The following is a 21,400-nucleotide window of genomic DNA, read 5'->3' as shown; positions in this document are numbered from 1 at the left end:
TCCTCATCACAGCTAGCATTTATATAATGCTTTAATTTTTGCAAAGAACTTTGCAAATATTATTTTGTTTGATCCTCTCAGCATTGGCTTGGAACATGGGCTTGTTGATGTAATTTGTAATTGGAAGACCAACATTGTTATTTGGAGAGGTTCATCACAAGCTTATGGAATTTTAGAGTCTAACTCTTAAAGGCTGTCTATTCAATGAGAAAGGAAGTTTCTGTTGACAGGAATATCCATCTCAGTCAAAATCAGATTTTTTGAGTCTTCAAATCTATATCTATATCTATCTATATTTATCATGTTTGATTATAATAGACTTTCTATTTCACAGCCCCAGCTCACGTGAGAGCTCCTCATGTTGAAGGGATCAACTGTACAACTATGAAGATTAGCTGGCTTCCACCTAGAGAACTGAATGGACCTTCTCCCATCTACCAGCTAGAAAAAAGAGAGATATCTTTGCCAGCACTGGACACCGAGATGATAAAAGGCGTCCGTTTTATTGGAAATGGATATTATAAATTTCCAAGCTCAACTCTGCCTGTCAATATAGATTTTACAGGTAAGTGCATTGATTTCTAGTTCACTTAGAAGGAACTGAATAGGTCATCCCCAAGTTACATGTTATAATTCTAACAAATATTTGCAATTAATATATAGTATATCTATTTATAGAAATGAATGCTAATTAAACAATGCATTCTATTATTTATACTATAATTGTCTTTTTATTCTTACAACTAGTATGTTCTCTTATAAGATGTTGAGCTATTGGGAAAATGGGGTGGAGAGGGTAAGAGGAACTCAAGGTGACTATTATTGCCCGGAGCTAAAGGCCTATCCAAACAACCCTAATAAGAGTATGTTCTTCACTTCTCTGTCTACATCTCTCTCTAAATCATAGTTAAAAACCCCAATTATAGGATCAAAGAAGTAATTTGTGTATAGAGTTTTATAGCCTACCTTCTTAAACTGTGGGTTGAGATCCCACATGATGTCATGTAAGTGAATATGGGAGCCATGAAAAATTTGGCAACAGTAAAAGGTTATGCAATATCAATTTTATATGCCTGAATGCCTGAGGTTGTGTAAAAATTTCTCATATGAAAAGGAGTCATGAGTGGAAAAAGCTTAAGAAGCCCTGCTTTATAGTATACAAAGTATAGTATGGTATTGTAAGATTGGTAGGGCACATATTAGTTTTGTTTTACAGATGAAGGGATTGAGCCTCAGAAATGTTAAATGATAAGGCTATGATCACATGACTAATAAGTCCCAGATATGAGATTAGAATTCAGGTCTTTTCATTCCAAATGTTCTTTCACTACACCATTCTTGTGCAAAGTCTTTCCTTTTGATCATGGACCACTTTTTCAACCTATGCTAATTCACAAAAGCAAACAATTATTTGTGCAAACTCAGAAGTTTATGGCTTTAATTCAGATGAGCTTATTTTGCACATAGGCATTAGATAAATGTTTGTTAAATCGAATAGTCAAATCAAGATCATCAAAATTCTAGTAAGAAGGAAGTTAAACCAGTGGGATAGCCTATAATGGACAATTTCTGATTAACATTCATATAAGGCAGTTATATGACACTATGAGAAAGAAAAAGAGAAACACCAGGATGAAAACCAAACTTAATTACATTGGGAAATGGTTTGGTAAGCTGTGTTCCTGGTCAAACATTTGGCACTGTAGCATGTTTCAACTGAGGAAGCAGTCTCAGTTTGTGTACAGCTGTGAGGTCCTGATGCAGGTGTGTCAGCCTGAATCTGCTGGCTAGCCACTGGACAGATTTTTGATGGGATCACCCACTGTTGTTGTACTGAAAGATAGAGTGGTCCATTTACTGTTAATAAATTTAGTTGTCCTCATCATCTCCCTGGCCAGTCTTATACTCAGGTTCAAGTGCTAGGGGCAGATGTATTCTCTGGGAAGTTTTCCAAATTAATCTTTAAAAAAGTTAGGCCATAAACACGAGTCTCACTGAGCAGGATACTTCTGTCTATAACAAAAGCCTCCAGCTGTACTGAAAATATGCTTGGAATACACATTATTAAAAGGAGGGTAAGATAGGTAAAATACATTTTAGCTTAAGCAGTCCTCAAGTATTTGTCAAATCCTGGCCAAAGAAAGAAATTCTTCATTTATTTAGCTATGTTATCATAGTATGACCAATCATAGTATTACCTGGTCCCCATTCCTACCCTCAATCTACTTGTCAGATTTTCTTTCAGTTTTAAAGTTCAGAGTAACCACTGGAGCCTCAATATCTGATTTGGCAGACTTACTTCACGTTAACTCTATAAGTTATAGAAGAGTAACCTATATGTATCCAAGGAAGAAGTTTCCTCATTGAGTTCCTTATACTAATGAAATGACATTTCTGGACACCTCTCTCCCCTCTTAAATAATATTACTCAATTGACTGACACAATCGAATGTCACAAATTCACCAGTTGTTTTTGTTCTGTATGGGCACAACCTTAGAAAGCTTTTGGGTAGATAATTTGCTAAAAGGATATATGGGAAGGGAGATGAAGGGGAGATTCAGAATGGTGAATGAGAATACCTGTATTAACTGAAATTCACCAGTAATATTAAAAGTTTCTGTGTTTGTTTTATGTTATAGTTTTTTTAAAGATAGCAGCTTGGGAGTAATAATTAGTATTAGCTTGCTAGGTTGTACAATAAATGGAACACTGATTCTAGAGTTAGGAAGATGCTATTAAAATGTGACCTCATATACTTAATAGCTATATGATACTGGGTAAGACACTTAACCTATGTTTGCCTCAGTTTCCTGACTTGTAAGATGGAAATAACAAAAACTTCTACCCGCCAGTGTTGTTATAAGGATCAATAAGATTTTTGTAAGGTACTTAACACAGCAGCTGGTCCATAGTGAGAGCTTAATAAATGCTTATTTCCTATCATTTCTTTATGTCTCTTCTGCATTCCACCAGGCTCTTAAAGTAATCTAGGAGTGGGGGCTATAATACTTAGGAAGGCAAAATAAAGATTTTGACTCTGTGACAATTCCTTAAGAAATGTTGGTAAAGTTATATTACATGCTGTAGAGTTCTTTTTTTATCAAAGTAGTACTTTGTATATATGTGCATACCTATACACACACACACACACACACATACACGTATATGTGTATATATATATATATATATATATATATATGCACAAATAACACATGGGTTTTATTTGTTTATATATTCTAAGCTTTGATAGATCAGTTATCTTATTGATGAGAGAACTTCCTTTAATAGTATATGTCAAAAGCTATTCAGTGTGACATGTATATCCTCAGGTAAATCCTCCACTGTGGGTCTACCCAGTGTTCCTAAAAATATTAAAGGTGAGGAAGGTTGTAAAGAGAACAGCATAGTTGTTATTTATATTGCAACTATCTTTCATCAAACCTACTCTGATTTTTAGAATGAACTTACTAAAATATGAACTCCTATACTAATTATTTCTCATGACACCTATTGGAGACCATTGATTAAAGGTGTATTGTCTTTCAGAGTTATTTTCCTTTACATTATTGTGATTATGGTATAAATTTGTCCACTGCTTCTGTTCATTTCTCACTAACTATTCAAATCTTCCCAGATGTGATAGGACCAATCTCTACCAGGTTTCCGCACCTCCCCTTTACAATATAGGTTAGGCTAGTTTTACCTAAAGAGTGACAAAGCTAGTCCCTGAATCTCCATTGAGGCAACCTTCCATGTCATATATGGGCATAAAAAAAGGCCACAAATGGGAAGCTGAAGCCCTTTAGACATAGCAGTTTTCTTGAGGCTATATGAATCCAGACACATTTCATTGAAAAGACAAGGAAAGTTACATTTGCCTAAGTTATGCTTCTGTATCCTTATTGTGCTTTCTATGGAATCCTTTGTTAACTATTGAGTGAACTTAGTTTGTTCCTCACATTGAACTTGGAACAATGATGCGAACCTAAGTCCTCTAGCATTTGGTGTTATTGATAACTGGGAAAAGCTGGCTAATGTCAAGATTAAGTTGGGTAAAAGTGTGATTGGAGATGGTACTCTGGCACAGGACTTTTTGATGGTGTGTGTTGAGACCTCTCAATGTAACAGGGAGTAGACACCTCCTGTTCCCATGTAAATGAATGGTACTCTGCTGATGAAGATCCCTAAGGTTGCGACCAGGAATATTTGACCCTGGAGTCAGAACTGTGGTCTCTGACCCAGAGGTTTTAGTGCATCTTACTGAAATGATAGCCATAAGATAGAATAAAAATGGAAATGAGGAAGAGGTTTGTGAACTCTCTCGGTGGTAAGAAAACCTTAGGCTTATATTATTTTTTCTGGGGTGTGTTTTCTCCACTGGGGGAGCAAAGTGGGCCAGCTTTGCTAACTGCTAACTGGGGAGGTTGCAGGGGAAGTTCAAATAACACCTGGTATGCTGGGGGAACAAAGGCTTTTGACAGCATGATCCAACTGAGTCACTGCAGAGACTATCTCTGTAGCAGACTTCCATAGATGTGAAAAGCTCTCTGAAGACTCACTTTTATAGGAGCAGCCAAGATGGCAGAGTGGCAAGAAGTATGTCTTAGCTCCCCAATATACCCCCTGTACAAAAATCTAGAAAATACTTCAGACCAAGTCCTGAACAGGAAATCCAAGAAAAAAATTAAGTGAGTAATATTTCCAGCAAAGTTCAGCAGAGGGAAACAGTTGTATGGACACTGGCAATAGGGTCTGGCTGGGGGCGCATGGGCACAGAACATTCTAGTACACATAAACTGAGAGAAGATTGTGGTTATGCAACAAGACAAGAAGAGAGAAGTGCCAGACCTATACAGGAAGATACTGACCTTGTGCAGACTGCAGGAATAGATACTAACTAGAAGATCTGTCATTCACTATCCAGTTCCAGGTCAGAGGTTGAGGGCAAAATGAAGAGAGGACCTGAACCTCCAGATGATGTGCAGTCTCTGGTCCTAAGATATAAGCTGAGTAAGGAATGAGTTCAGAATCAAATAGCTGTGTAGGTTTGACTTTAGTAGCAGGGCATCAATCTCAGTTCTAGCTTCTGTTGTTGTTCGGTCTTTTCAGTTGTCTGACTCTTCATGACTCCATTTGGGGTTTTCTTGGCAAAGATACTAGAGTAGTTTGCCATTTCCTTCTCCAGCTCATTTTATAAATGAGGGAACTGAGGCAAACAGGATTAGGTAACTTGTCCAGTCATGTAGTGACTGAGTGTCTGAGGTCAGATTCGAATTCAGAAAGATGAGTCTTCCTGACTCTAGGCCTTGCACTCTATACACTGCACCACCTATCTGCCCACTTCTAGCCCACTGGAAAAAACAAGGCAGGAATCCCAGACCAAATGAGACCATATAGTTCTATCACTCCAAATCTGTAAAACTTTCTATCTATCTAATAGTGGCTTAGTACAGCAACAATTTATGAGTCTTTTGAACCAGGAAATAAAAAACAACAGAAGTATTGTGATGACCCAAACCCAACTCAGGAACTGACAGAATTCAGACCAGGAGAGGAGTGATGAAACTTTGCTCTGGATTATACCACCATGAGAAGGCTGAAAGCTACTGGTCTCCTGGCTGACACATTCATGAGAACCTGGAATAGTGCAATACCCAGTACTCCAAGAAAGCAACAGAAGAACCAAAGAGGTCAAAAGCTTAGTCCAGACATATTCCTCAGAAATATGATTTGTGGTACTATTTTTATAGTACAATAATATTCCATTATATTCATACACCACAATTTGTTCAGACATTCCCTAATTGATGGACACCTACCTTGTTTCTAATTCTTTGCTACAGCAAAAAGTTCTACTTAAAATATTTTGGGGCATATGGTCCCTTTCCCTTTGTCTTTAACTTCTTTGGGGGTGTATATGCTGATATGTGGTGTTACCTACTTGCATTTGATTTATATTTCTCTCATATACTTAATTGAATCTGGAATTTCATGAATTTAAAGTTCCCTTCAATGATGTGGATTACACCCCCTCATGCATGTTCTGGGACTTGATGCAATCAGCACTATGTCACAAATAAATATGAAAATCTGGAAAATCTCATCACTCACAGATTATTATTGTTCCAACACAGATTTCTATATGACTTCCTAGTCTTTGTTTTCTTTAGTTCTGTTTCCTTATAAGTACATCTCTGACCAAAATGTTATGGTCTAATTGTGGTGGTTCCACTGTCCTTGGTGGGGAGAATATTTTTTACAGTTATTTTGACAAATCTTTTCCATTTTTCTTCTGTTTGTTGTTCTCTTTCCATTTTCATCCTTGCTTTATTGAATGTCTTGCCAAACTTTCTTTAAAATATTTTTATCCTCTACTGCTTTTCTCTTCATTATGAGCTGATACTGATCATAAACATCCATCATTTTTTCTTTATGAGATTTTGCAAATGAATTTATATTCTAATCTGATGTTACCCTTGGCAGTCATTTCTTTCTATTTGGCAAGTGTCAGATATTTGTTGACTAAGGCTCCTTCTGGGATCTTTTGTACTCCTTGTTGTGACAATTAATTTGTATTGGTTTAATGTCTGAATAAAATTATTGAAAATATTATAGATGTCATTTCTGTTATCCATTTCCCATTTATGATAACAAATTAATTGTTTAAATAGTTCAGGATTAAGCTTTTTGGTTCAATTGTATGCCATAGCCTTTTCTCATTATTATGCCTTTCTTTGTAATCCATATGCATATACTATTCCATAAAATATCCCTAGGAAATTATTTTAATTGTATAAGGAATTATAAATGGACTAGGCCAAGAAAATATCATTTAGATGAAGCTAGTCTTTACATCCAACTTGTTTTTTCTGTGCTCCTTTTATACTTAATGTTATCTTTATCTTTTTTTTTTACATAGCTCATGCCTTCTCTTTTTTCCAAAGCCCAATCTCCAAATAATATTTTAGATCATTATGTACCTCATTCAATGGTTGTGGCTAGCCACCCTGAGGCATTTAGAAGCATTACCCATTTGGGAATGGTTAGACCCTAGATACAAACTCAATCTTCCCCATTGTGTTGGTCTATGCCTCATAAATATTTCTAGGGCCACATTAGTACATATTGCCCTATCCTGGTGTGACTATTTGTGTGTTTGTGTATCACTGGGGGAGTTTGACCACAAGACTTCCCCAATCAACTTGATGATCTTGGGTACATGATAGTGAACTTTTCTCTGAGACTTTTCATGGTACCTCTCTTTATAAAATCTGGACATGTTCCTTTGTATTTTGCTGATAGGATGAAAAACAATCCCTGATTATGTCTCAGATACTGAGTCGACCCAAAGATTAATTGGTGATTTTGGAGTTCCTTTTTGCTCCTTTTTTGGTTGATACTTCAGTGACTGGTCTGCTCCCAAGACACTTGACTCACTTGGACACTTTTATTAGAGGGTCTCACTGTTGTGTTGACCTATAAAGAATATGAAAGACCATTTTCAGCACATTTCTTTTTTCCCTGTTTAGAAGAGAGACTAATGTACAGCAGAGCTGTACCTGGATTCTGCTCTGTTTCTGTCTTCCCTATCCCTAGAACCATCAATGGCTGTGTCTTGTCACTGTGCTCACCAACAACTTTCTGGGCACAATTCAGTAACTGGACACCTGAGAGTAGACTTATTTAGCCCAAGAGGTGGCAGTAGCTGGGGTATAGAAGAGTAATAAGATTTTTTGCAGAATCCATGGCAGAGGCAGATATGCAGCCTGCAGGCAATTAAAGAAAAATGTTCCTGAGCCCCAAACTCTCATTATCTTGTTTTATGGTTTTGAAAATCTAACCTTTTAAATGGAGAAGGGATATTTCTTGGATAGTAACAACCTTTGAAATTGCCATGAAAATAACCACAAATTAGTAAATCCAGGGATTTAGATGTCTAAAGAGAGAAGGCCCTAGGTACATTGCCTCTGGTAATGTACCAAAAAAAAAAAAGAAAGAAAGAAAGAAAACAGAAAATAGTTGTCATTCACAGTTCTTTATCAAATAATATTGATCTCTCTGTGCACAATGTTCTCTTGGTTCTACTCACTTCACTATACATCGGTTCATACAAGTCTTTTCCAGGCCTTTCTGAAATCAGTTTGCTTGTCGTTTCTTTTTTTTCTTTTTCTTTTTTTTAATTTTTGGTGAGGCAATTGGGGTTAAGTGACTTGCCCAGGATCACACAGCTAGTAAGTGTTAAGTGTCTGAATCTGGATTTGAACTCAGATCCTCCTGAATCCAGAGCCAGTGCTCTATCTACTGTGCCACCTAGCTGCCCCTCTGCTTGTCATTTCTTATAGCACAATAATATTCCATCACCATCATATACCACAGCTTGGCCTGGTTTTTGATGATATGTAGTCAACTGAATGTAGTTTGAATGTAGTCAACAGAAATCCTCATTTATGCTTTAGTCTCTAGCTCATAATTCTGTTTATTGAATATCTTCAAAGTAATGGTTAAAATTAACTTTAGGAATATATTCCTATTCTATTTGAACACTCATCTATAGTAACATGTAATGTATTATCTTTATTTCTCTCATTTGTGTGTGCATATATATATATATGTACATACATACATCTATAAATAATAGTAGTTAACATTTGTATAGTGCTTTAAATTTTGCAGGGTCCTTTATATGTATTATCTCATTTGATCTTCACAATGAACCTGTGTCAAAAATACCCCCATTTTACAGATGAGAAAACCAAGGATGAAAGAGATTAAGTGATTTACCTGGGGTTACACAGCTATTAATTGTATGGGGTAGGATTCCAGATCAGTTCTTCCTGACTCTTTAGCATTTTATCCACTGTTATATCTAGATAAATTTTAAAGGGAGACAAGTAAGAATATGCTTTGGCATAATCAAATAACCACAGTAAAATATAATTTTGGAGTATTGAAAAAGCAGAATATGCAGTTTTTTCTTAATTATATTATCCCCTCCTTGATTATTTGAGTTCTTATACCAAAACAAGGAAAGTAATATGATGTAGTACAGGGCTGCTTACTTTTTTCCACTTGGAATCCCTTTTTGCCCAAGGAGTTTTTAGGCAACCCTGGGTATATAGGTATATAAAATAGGCATACAAGTCAAACATTTATGGCCAAATTTTCCACAACCCCCACATTCAATTGTGTGACCCCATATGGAATTGTGTCCCACACATTAAGAATCTTCTGTGTAGTAGAAGCCTCATTGGATTTGACAACCATGAACCTGAGTGTGACTCCTGACTGACATTTAAGAATTCTGTGATTTTAGGAAATTTACATAACTTTTCTGGACTTTTAATTCCCCATCTATTAAAGGAGGATTTGGACTAGATGGCCTGTAAAGTCAGATCCAGTTCTGATACTATGAGAGTATGCAGTGAGAGCAAGGGGTGAGCAGCCTAGAGGTTCTACTGGAACCTTGACATACAATTTCAAGAATCCCATATATCAGGTGGCACCCCTGTGGAGGACTTCTGTGAGGACAAAGACTATGTGGTACCTTTAGAGGGAGGAGCTACATTGATGATATCTTAGAACCATTGACGTTTCAAAGCATATTCAAGTATGTCTTTAGGTTGTACTTTGGGGGATTTTGTGCTTGGCGGCACAAAAAGAATCACTTGAATTGATGACTTTTACTCCTTTTATTTTTTTTTTAATCCAAAGTTTTATACCTGTTTGCTATTTCTATAGTGGGCAGGTTCAGTGAATTGGGAAGCCATTCCTTCACTTTCTGCTCAATAGCATTTCTCAGAGCAACTCTGAAATCTAGTCCTAGTTTTTAAAATGAATTCTGGGTTTCATCTTGAACAAGACATTTTTCTTTCTTCCTTTCTAATCCCAAGGAGCCAGAAAATAAGGAAAGAGTAGCTGGAATAAAAGAAACAGGAGTGAAACTATCACAACAAAGTGGATAGTATTTCTTGATGAACAACAACAAAAATCTTGAAACATTTTCTAACTTGCTCAACAGGGACTCATGCAGCCAGTAAGCTGGGCTGACATTGACCTTGCCAGTATTTCTGAGGTAATATTTCCAGTAGGATGAACTGTTTTTGTTAGGCACTAACATTCTTTATATCAGCTTTCTAGCATCTGCTTTTCCATTTCTTTTTTTAATCATAAAAAGATTTATTGTTGCCAGCAACAAAAAAAATAAAAAAGGAAATCTACACTTTACTTGACTGCTCTATGAAATCTCATATTTACCTCTTTCATTTCTAGGAGTCCTTTAGTTTTAGTCTTCCTCTCTCCATTTAAGAATTTTTTCAAAGACAATATTACAAACAACTGTTGCCAATTCTTAGTGGGATTTTGCATCAACAGAAAAATAATTAATTTTAATTTCTTTGCATTCAGAATTTCAGAATTGCTAATAAATATAATAATACCAATAAAATAGCTAGAATTTATATAGCACTTTACAGTTTATTTGCAAAGCATTTTCCCCATATCTCATTTGAGACTTGAAACAACCTTTAAAGGAGATGCTATTATTATCCTGAATTTACAGATGAGGAAACTGAGACCAAGACTAAGTTGTTCAGAGTTATATACTCTATAAGAGTAAAGGCAGAATATGAAATCAGTTTTGCTGACGAGTCCCACAATCTCGTCATTGCACTCTATAGCTGCCAAAGTAAGAAATTATAGGATTTTGGAAATTGCAAAATTCAGATAATTCCTGTTGAATTACTAAGATTTTAAAAATGTATTAAGGTAAATTTAAAAATTAGTTTTCTTTTTAAAAGTGAAGAAGGAGGGGCAGCTAGGTGGTGCAGTGGATAAAGCACCGGCCCTGGATTCAAGAGTACTTGAGTTCAAATCCGGCATCAGACACTTGACACTTACTAGCTGTGTGACCTTGGGTAAGTCACTTAACCCTCATTGCCCAGCCCTCCCCCCCAACAAAAAAAAGAAGAAAAAAGAGAAAAAAAGTGAAGAAAGATTGACAGTTTTTTTTAACAAATAGAATAATTAATAATTAAAATAACTGACATTTATGTAGGATTTTAAAGGTTGCAAAGTGCCTTATATAACTAATTTCATTTGATCCTCACAACAATTTTCTTGAGTAGTTGTTATTCCCATTTTAATAGATGAGGAAAATGAAGCTTAGAGATGTTTTATAACCATTTTATCACAGAGATAATGTCCAAAGCAGAATTGGAATTCAGATTTTCCTGATTTCAAGATCAGAACTCAAAAATTCCACGAAGTAGGCTCAAGGACCTAGAGTTTTAGAAGCATTCTCAAAACCCATATAATCTAACCCTCTCATTTAAAAATGAGTAAATTGACCAGGTGAGTCACAGTAACTTGTACCCAGAACATGTATATAATAGAGTACTCTAACCTAAGAGCTGGGAGTTACTAAGTATTTGGTATAGTCATTTTTGTATTGATATTGCCAGTGCCTAGCACAGAATAGATGCTTGATAAATGCCTCTTAATGGATTATTAGAGGTCTATCAAGGACGACTAGATATGATAGTAGTCTCTTGGCAAGAGGAGCTTAAGAAGTTAATAGTTTTTAATATAAGAAGAACATTTAAAGATAAAGACCTCCACTTCTGTTGATGATAACATGAGAGAAAGCCAATGGAAGATACGTTGGGTAGAAGGAATAATTCCCTAAAGGTGAAGATTTTTGATATACTAGAATGGGATGCTGAATGTCTTTGAAAATATTAAAATACAGCATAAGAATATTAGTATATTTGGTTTCTTCTAAACTAAATACATAATTTGACTTCTTGGAGTCAGGTATCAGTATTTGTAGTTGGAGTGCTTGTTATGGTGAAGAGGGAAAAATTCCATTTCATATTACTACTAGTAACTCCTAGTAGTTACTAAACTGTCACCCCTGTCTTAGGTTCCAATTTCTTGGGCCTGTTGCCATTGCATTTTAATGATGATGAATATTTCACTATAGTTTTATCAGCACAGCATTATGGCTTATTGCAGTAGGTTTAAGATGACAGTAATAATAAACATACACAATACAATAAAAGCACTTTTAATCTTGAAAGTGCTTTATAACAGCCCTGATAAGTGTTATAGATATATTAACTGCCTGCAAAAAAGATTGAATCCTTTTTCAAGGTCAAAGAAGGGACTGGTATTAGTATTCTGGTTTCAACATTGACTCATAGCTTCAGGTTTTGATCTAAAAAAATTTATACAAATACTCAAACAATTTATTGTAATCCTCTTCTACATTTTCTTATGCCTATACAGCTCACATTTCATTTAAAAATACCAGTATTTTTTAAAGTGTTCTATTAGTTACCGCCTTACCCCTAAGTGGAGCAGTGGATAAAGGATAAGATTTGGAGTCAAGAAGAATTGAGTTGGAATCCTGCCTCTGACACTTAATGGCTGCATGATCTAGGGCAAGTCAATTAACCTATATGTGCCTCAGTTTCCTCTTTTGTAAAATGGAAATAAAAATAGCACCTATCTCCCAGGGTTTTTGTAAGGATCATATGAATTAGCATATGGAAAGCACTTTTGAAACATGAAAGTGCTGTATAAGTGCAAGGTGTATGAAACACATTGATAGATAAAGCTATGAAAGGGTCAACAGGTAGAAAATGGAACATATTTGTCACAATGTCTATGATAATCTTGGGCAGCTAGATGGCACATTTGGACCTGAACTCAGGAAGACTCGTCTTCCTGAGACACTTACTAGCTATGTTATCCTGAACAAGTCACGTAACCCTGTTTGCCTGTAAAATGCACTGGAGAAGGAAATAGCAAACCACTACAGTATCTTTGCCAAGAAAAACCCAAAATGGGGTTATGAAGAGGTGGACCCAACTAAACAACAACCAAGATAATACATTGCCACCATCAGTGACAATACATCAAACATAAAGTTGTAGGAATTGTACCTAAGAAAAGGAAGTAGGAAAGAATAACCAGATATAACAGATACACAGTAAAGGAATTCTGCTGGAGATATTGATGGATCTAATAGACAGTACCAATATAAAAAAGTCAAATACAATATCAATATCCTCCCCTCAAGGCAATTGAAATATCATTAGTAATGCCCAATGCCTACTTTCTCATTCTTGGTAACTCTTTGAGAGAATGATCTATGTGCATACATAGGGTATTATTGATTAAAATATAAGGAATGAACAGAAAGACTTTGGTGAAATATTCTCTGCAAAAGACCACATTGTTATAGTTACATAGTTAAGCGAAAGGTATAGCAAATATAAGATTCCACTGTTGGTTTGTTTTTTCTTTTTTGCTGATTACAAAAAATTTAAAAAAAAGAATCTGAGGGTAAAACATGACCTTAAACACTTTCCTTCAATAAGAAGTCTTTAATGCATATATTAAGATCACATAAGACCCTCTGATAAGTGCAGCCACAGGGATAACTGTGTTCAATGACCCTTGGATTATTAATGTCAAGTGAAGCATAAAGGAGAAAGATGTAGTGCTTGTGAAAGTTCTCCACTCTCATAAAGGTTGTCTTCCACAAGAACCAAAACAAAATAGACATTCCCTATGATTGTGAAGTCTTCTTCCTGTATTTTTATGGTGTTTTGCTGTTTGCGAAAATCTCCAGAACATGCTAAATCCCCTCCATGAGCTTGATGAATACCTCAAGGGGATTAATCTAACAATCCATACAGGAAAAACTAAATGGATGGGGAAATACTTAACATCCAAACAAGTTGGATGCCAAGCCCATTGAATTAATATATGAAAACTTATATCTGAGACAGACAATGAAGATGGATAATGAGTTGGGCCCAAAATGAATAAGAAGAATATGGATTGGACTTTTATTTTAAAACAGACCAATATTTTCAACAATCCAATTGTTCAGTGCTTTCACTAATCTTTTTCACTCATGCAGCCACCACCCTAATTCAAGCTTTAATCACATCTTGCCAAGATTATTGAAATAGTCTAATTGGTTTTATTTCCTTTCTCAAGGTTATCAATTCTCCCATCCATTCTCCACATAGCTGCTAAAGTAATATTCTTAAAGCATTGGTCTGATAATATTTTTAGCAGCTAGGTAGTTCAGTAGAGTGCTCAGCCTGTAGTCAGGAAGACCTGAATTCAAATCTAGCCTTAGAAACTTACTAGCTGTGTTACCCTGGTCAAGTCACTTATCCTCAATTTCCCCAACTATAAAGTAGAGACAATAACAGTTCCTACCTCACAGAGTTTTTAATGAGGCTAAAATAAGATAATATTTGTAAAGTGCTTAACACAGTCTCTGACACATAGTAGGCATGTCATAAATGCTTGTTGCCTCCCTCGCTCAAAATTCATAGTAACTTCCTGTTGTTTATAGGATAAAATACAAGTTCTTCTATTTGGCGTTTAAAAGCTTTCATAAGCAGAATCCAATCCACTTTTCCAGGCTCATGCATATTATTCCCTTTCACATTCTCCATGTTTCATCCAAACTGGACTAATCACTTCTCCTCACATTGTAAAGAATTAATTGTGATTTGAGGTTTCTTTGACCCCATCTTTGGCTAAAATTAGAAGCCCTGGCCGGCCTCAGGCACCACTGCCACCTTCATGCCAACACAGTGCTCCACCCACCAATGCCTATGTAGGCCTGGCCAAATTATAATGATTGGAAGCCTGGTGAGGGTAGTTAGGGGACCTCTGGTGTCTGGAAACTGATGTGGTTGGCAGTTGTGGAGCTCCTTGTTAATTCTGTCAATCAGGGCTGCTGGCCAATTAGCTTGGGGCTGTGTGTATGGATGGCCCTGGGTTTTCTGGGAAGGAGAAGGGAAGAGATTCTCCATTCTGGCGTGAGAGAGGGAGAGAGACGGGGCTGAGCTTGGGTGCAGGTCGTATAATTTTCCTTCCCCTATTCCCTTTTTTCTTTTGTTCCTAGTTCTACTAACCTTACTTGTGTTTTGAATTTGTTCCTGTTAATAAACCCTATTTGTTTTTTTGAAAGAATCTGTTAATCTCTTCCCTTACCCCAATATTATGGCGAGCTGCCCAATTAATTTTCCTCATATTGAATTTGGCCCTTACAACATACAGTATTCCATATTGTAGCTCCATGCTTTTCCTCAGACTGTCTCCCATGGCTATAATGTATTCCTTTCTTCACCTTAACCTCTTCAAATATCTAGCTTTTTTCAAGGTTCATCTCAAATACTCTTTCCTACTTGAGATATTTCCTCAATTTGCTATCTGCTAGTGCCTCTTTGCCCTTGAAATAATTTTACATTTTGTATTTACTTATGTTTATATAGTTGTCTCCTCACTGTGGAATGTAACTTCGTTGAAGTTAGAGATGGTTTTGTTCGCATTTTTGTATTACCATTGCTTGAGTCTACAGCTTGGTATGCTGAATAGAGAGCTGGCCTCTGAATCAGGAGGGCCTGGGGTCGAGTTCAGCTTCTGGGACTTACTGGATATGTGACCCTGGATATGTCAGTTAACCTCTAAGTGCTCATACAACTCTGTAAGGCTATAAGCTGCAAAGAAATTACTAAGATGCATTGGTAAAGGAAGTTTACATATCTGGGAATTTCCTATATTTGTTATCTCATCTATTCCCTCTTCTCTATCCACCCCATCCCCATTTGCTATCCATAGTGCCTGGTACATAATAGGCTTTAATAAATACTTATTGATTGGTCCTTTCCATTGAATAGTCCATTTTTGCTATTAAATTGCCTCAATATATACATAAATATGACAATATATAAATACACATACATATGTAATATCTGCAATATGATATGCATATAATACCATATACAATATATTATATTTATATATACACATGACTTACATATACATATAAAATATACAGTACATATACTACATGTATACTACATATACATAGATATACATACACACACACTGAAACTACATGGGAACATCAAAAGCATTATTCAGTGGAATCTTTCAATGAAGTGTATAATAAGGCCTTATGTGTTCTTGGTCCTGTATCTGTATCTGTAAGGATATGAATATAGCTAGGTACAAATATCCATCTATTTATATGTATATACATGTATCTTTTTATTTAGGTTACATATCCCTTTGTACTTTTTTTGTAATATGTCTTGTAAACTGCTGGTCTAAACCTAATTTCAACCAAATGTCTTTCTATTTTTCCCTGAAGGTCTTTGTTGAAGAAAAAGGTATTCTACCATTAATCTCCTGTTATTAGATTTGCCTAACACTAGCTATGGCTTTCAGTTACTCTTCCATTTATCTACTCTTCTGTCATTTTTTAACCAGTTCCAACAATGTATTTATATATCTATCTTTATGAAGTTTATTCAACATTGGCTATCTAATTTTTTGTCATATTACCCATCTTCTAGATGTGAGGTGAAACCTTAGAGATATTTTGCATCACATATCTTTTATTATTAGTGATTTGTACCTCCCTTTCTTGTAGTTAATATTTAGATGTTTTTATTTTCAAAGTAATTTTTAATAACCTTTAATTATTCACTTTGGTCTTAAATAGTTGTGTCCTTTTATACCTTGATTCTGAGACTCTCTACTGAAGGATATGCTATAAATATTTTCCTCAGTTGACAGTTTCCTATCTTATGCTACTTATGTTGATTTTATCTGCACAAAAATTTTCCCACTATATGGGTGCCAGTCAACTAGCATATATTAGTCAATAAATCAATAGTAAATAAACATTTATTAAGCCCATAATACATTCCAGGCACTGGGCTAAGCACTGGGGAGGTACAAATAAAGGCAGAAAACAGTCCTGATTTCAAAAGCTTACTGTCTAATGATACAACATATAAATAACTGGGTACATGTAAGATACATCCATGGTAGGTAGAAGTCAGTCTCAGAGGGAAAGCACTAGTGTTTGGGGTTAGGGACAGTGAGTACTTCAGGTGGGATTTTATTTGTATCTTGAAGGAAGGCAGAGAAACTGAGGCAGAAAAGCAGTTGTGGGGGACATGCATTGCAAAGGCAGAGAGAGGAGAAGGAAGGGTTGAGTTCAAGGGATGCCAAATAGGTCAGATTGCTGGATCATAGAGTACATGGAGGGCAGTAACATTTAAGAAGATTGGGAAAACAGGAAAGGATAAAGTGATTAAAAGCTTTGTATGAAAAATGGATGAGTTTTATAGTTGATACTGTGGAAGTAACAGAGCTATTGGAGTTCATTGAATAGAAGGGTGACATGGTCAGAATTAATTGCTTTGGTAGTTGAATTGGAGTAGGTTAAGAATTGAGGCAGGGTGATGAGTTATAAGGCTTTTGAATCAACCTCTTTGAAAGGCGTTGAGATACTGAACTAGATTGTGATGATAAAAGTAGAGAAAAGGGAATGTCAGATGTTGAAAGGTAGAGATTTGGCAACAAGTTTGAATATGTGGGATGAGTGTTAATGAGTCAAGGATGAGACTGAGGTTTTGAGTGTGAAAGATAGGATGGTGGTAGTGGGAAATTTCAGAAGGGATTTTTGGAGAGAGATAGTTTGCTCTTTTTTAGACATGTTGAATTTGGAATTCCTATGGGACATTCACTTTGAAATGTCCTAAAGGCATTTGACCATGCATCATTGTAGCTAGGGCAAAGGCCTGGGTTGGATATTTGGATGTTGGACTCATCTGCATAGGGGTAATAATTGAAGTTACAGTTGTTGATGGGATCACCAATTGAATATAATAGAGCAAAAAGAGAAGAGGATCCAGAAAAAGCTTGAAGATGATGGGAAGTACAGTTTTCCACAGCTCAATGAGAATATAATATAATTATATTCTGTGTGACACTGGGCAAGTCACTTAACCCTCATTATCCTGAAAAAGTAATCATATAATTATAGAAGGAAGAGAGAATTGGAATAGAAAAGACCAGAAGGATATATGTGAGGAAGAAAATGGCTGGGAAGCTGTTGTGTGAGGGTAGATGAAAGGGATGGGGACTCAAGCCTGGAAAAGCAAAGCTGAGAACACATAAGAGCAGAATGTATAATATCATGGAGTTTGCTGACCTGTTCACTTAATCTTTTTTGCTTTTAAGAGTGATTTTAAAAAATAGACCAGTGTGTGTATTCATTCATTCATCCATCTATCCATCCATCCATCCATCCATCCATGTATCTATCTATTTGTTTTGTGGGGCAATGAGGGTTAAGTGACTTGCCCAGGATCACACAGCTAGTGTCAAGTGTCTGAGGCTGGACTTGAACTCAGGTCCTTCTGAATCCCAGGCTGGTTCTTTATCTACTGTGCCATGTAGCTGCCCCTGTTCACTTAATCTTGAAACAATAGGGTGAAGAGGTCTCCATTAAAATTTAGTTTGTTTTAAAATTAAGTTTAGGACAAACAGAAGGATGGGCTGTTTCACATAGAAGCTATTAAAAATAATCAAGATATTGACTCTAAGAGGTAATAACTAATTTTATGGAGTTCCAACCCAAACCATCATGGCTGTAGTCTATGTGAGAAGAATGATGGAAATCAGAACAGTGGGCTGATAAGCAGAAAGAAGACCACTGGTTTCTCTTCTTCCTCTTTTTTGGGGGGTAATAATTGCTTTATAATAACTTAATTTCTTCTCTACTTGTTTCTGTTTTTGTTGTGTGGTTCAGGGAGATCTTTCTTGTTGATTTCATCTGGTAAGGGAGAAGACTAAGCCTAGATAACCTCTCACTTTGCCATCTTCCAAGGTTTCTAAGGGACTGAGGAAATGTAGAATGAGAAAAGGAAAAGGGCTTGTCATGTGTCAACAAAAACAGAGAGTAGATGGACAGGTTGAGTACTTGCATTGGTAGTAATTAACTATAAAAAAGACTTAGGAGTTTGCTGAAAGCTGCATCCTCAGGGAAGAAATCTACTTATCTATTTGGACAAGTATTGCATAGGATGAAATTGTGCTTGGATGAATTTGTGAGCTGGACTGATGGAAGGGAATGTTCACCTTGAAATCACAGAACAATATCATCTGTGTGTAAAAGTAAACAGCTTTATTGGACTCGACTATCGAGGAGCACAAAAAAAAAATCACTTTATTTAACAAATGTTTCTCAAGTTTCCAGAATAATGAACTATACTGTGAAAAATACAATCATCAGGTTGCTTAGTCTGCTTGATGCTACACAATTAAAAAAAATTTTTTTTGACAAGAATAGTCTGATTTTTCTCATATAGAATTGACTAAATTTAGTATCATGTAGACACAGCCTCAGTGTAAATTAGGGTTAAAGTCAACACCTCAGTGAAATTGGTTTCCAACTAATGTTATAAAAGACAGAGAAATGCATCTTGCTTTAAACTATTCTAATAGCAAGAAATCCTTGATAAAATTTCTTTAAACCTTTTCCCCCATTCTGAAATATCTAGTTCCTTTGGGTTTCATTCATATTATAATTTTTTGAAAGGAGAAATATGACTGGTTTCTCTATTTAGAAGATATATTATCATAGTAAAGCAATTTTATCAGTAAAAATGTGAACGACACACTTGAATATTCAGTTGTCCAATTTCAACTTTGATATCATTGTACTGCTTTGATATATTTTTTATAACTTGTGTGATGGTGTGGTTATATTATTGAGTTTAAATTAGTACAACATTTTTCTGAAAACTAATTCTATCCTGTAACCATACAAATTCAGTATTCAGGAAAAAATAACATTAGAGGAAATATAATTAAGAGTTGTGAAATCAATTTGAGGATCACTGAAAATGTGTTGAAGTGGAGGCATCAGGTGGCACCCTGTAACTGATGTTGCTGTTCACTTTGTAAAATGGTGCAAATGAAAAATTCAATTTGTGGAGCTGCCAATGCCTCACTGAAAAGTTTAGGGAAAATATCTGATGTTGAGATGTTTTTGCTTTTTTAAAAATTATGACAATATTCTCATAATGTGGGTGATTATAGGTTAATGCATTTAATGGTAAAATAATCTGAACTCTACAGATCCCTAAAAAGGGGATGAGACATGGTGTGTGTGTGTGTGTGTGTGTGTGTGTGTGTGTGTATTCTCTCAGGCTACTGGCCCAGTCTGCTGCTGTAGTCAAAGAAGGCCAACAAAATGCTAAATATTTTCAGGAAATGAAAACTAGTGGTAATATTGACTTATCTTTCTATAAAATGTAGTATTTGTAGCTTAAATATGATGCCCAGTTGTTTGCTAGAGTTCAAGATGATTATAATGCAATTATAAAAAGGACATAAAATTAGAACCAGAATGACAGAAGGAATAAGTATGGCAGAGAGGTTTATTGTGAGGATGTTGGGTGGGAATAAAAAGATTAGGACTCTGGAATGGAAGGGTGAGGTTCAGAGTGGATAAGAGTAGATGGCATAATATCATGAACTTTGTGGATAAGGTGAGTGTTCCCCTCTTCACTGAATTGCAAATTGCTAAAATGGCAGGGCACCCATTAAAATTTAGTTTAAAATTAAGTTTAGGACAGTTCTAAGGAAGTGCTGCTTCATACAGAAGGTAATAAACTTATGGAATTCATTATTCCAGGAAATAAAAGGGAGGAAATATAAAAGGATTCAGAATATATTTGAAGGAATTTATGAATGACAAAGCCACAAAAAGCTCCTAATAGCAGTATTTATGGTTTAATTGCTATGAGAAACTTCCGGTGTGGAAATTTCCTTCTCAGATATGTGAAAGATAATCTCCTATCTACCAAAGCATCCCATTCTGCTTTTGGAGAGATCTAAGCATTAGGAAGTATTTTCTTTTTCTTTTTTTTACCTAGATGAAACCTGTTTCTATACTTGCTATCCATTCACTGTTCATAGTTCAGCCTTCTGGGGTTTGGAAGAACAAAACTAATTCCTAGTCTCCATGATAGATCTGCAAACACTTGAAGATGGCTACCATATTCCCCTTGCCCTCCCAGGCTTTTCCTTTGGATAAATATCCCCAGTTCCTGTAGCTCATCTTCCATATGACACAATAGTGAACTCCTATACCACTATGTTGAGTTCCTAAAAACAAAACAAAACAATATATATTGATCCATTTTTTCCCTCCTCACTATCATCTCATATCTGTCTTTCTTTTTTATGGCTAAACTCCTTGAGAAGGCAATCTATAAGAAGTGCCTCGGGGGCGGCTAGGTGGCGCAGTGGATAAAGCACAGGCCCTGGATTCAGGAGTACCTGGTTTCAAATCTGGCCTCAGACACTTGACACTTACTAGCTGTGTGACCCTGGGCAAGTCACTTAACCCCCATTGCCCCGCAAAAAAAAAAAAAAAAAAAAAAAAAAAGAACTGCCTCCAACTTCTTCTATTCTCACTCTCTTAACTCTTTGCTTCTGATTTTTGACCTCATTATTCAAATGAAACTGTTCTTTCTAAAGTTACCCATGTGTTCTTTTTTG

At 35.8% G+C, this 21,400-nt stretch overlaps 1 protein-coding gene across 1 annotated transcript in view; it reads left to right on the top strand.

Annotated features, from left to right (window-relative positions):
• Window positions 1–21,400, top strand: part of USH2A (usherin) — a 1,082,898-nt gene that overhangs the window by 276,679 nt on the left and 784,819 nt on the right. Inside the window, exon 20 of the mRNA XM_044004202.1 lies at window positions 335–565. Coding sequence (XP_043860137.1) covers window positions 335–565 — 231 coding nt within the window. The remainder of the gene's footprint in view (window positions 1–334; window positions 566–21,400) is intronic.

The sequence above is a fragment of the Dromiciops gliroides genome, chromosome 4 (assembly GCF_019393635.1).
Source record: "Dromiciops gliroides isolate mDroGli1 chromosome 4, mDroGli1.pri, whole genome shotgun sequence".
Classification (NCBI taxonomy): domain Eukaryota; kingdom Metazoa; phylum Chordata; class Mammalia; order Microbiotheria; family Microbiotheriidae; genus Dromiciops; species Dromiciops gliroides.
The sequence above is the reverse complement of the archived record's forward strand: the minus strand, read 5'-3'. Positions and strand labels throughout refer to the sequence as shown.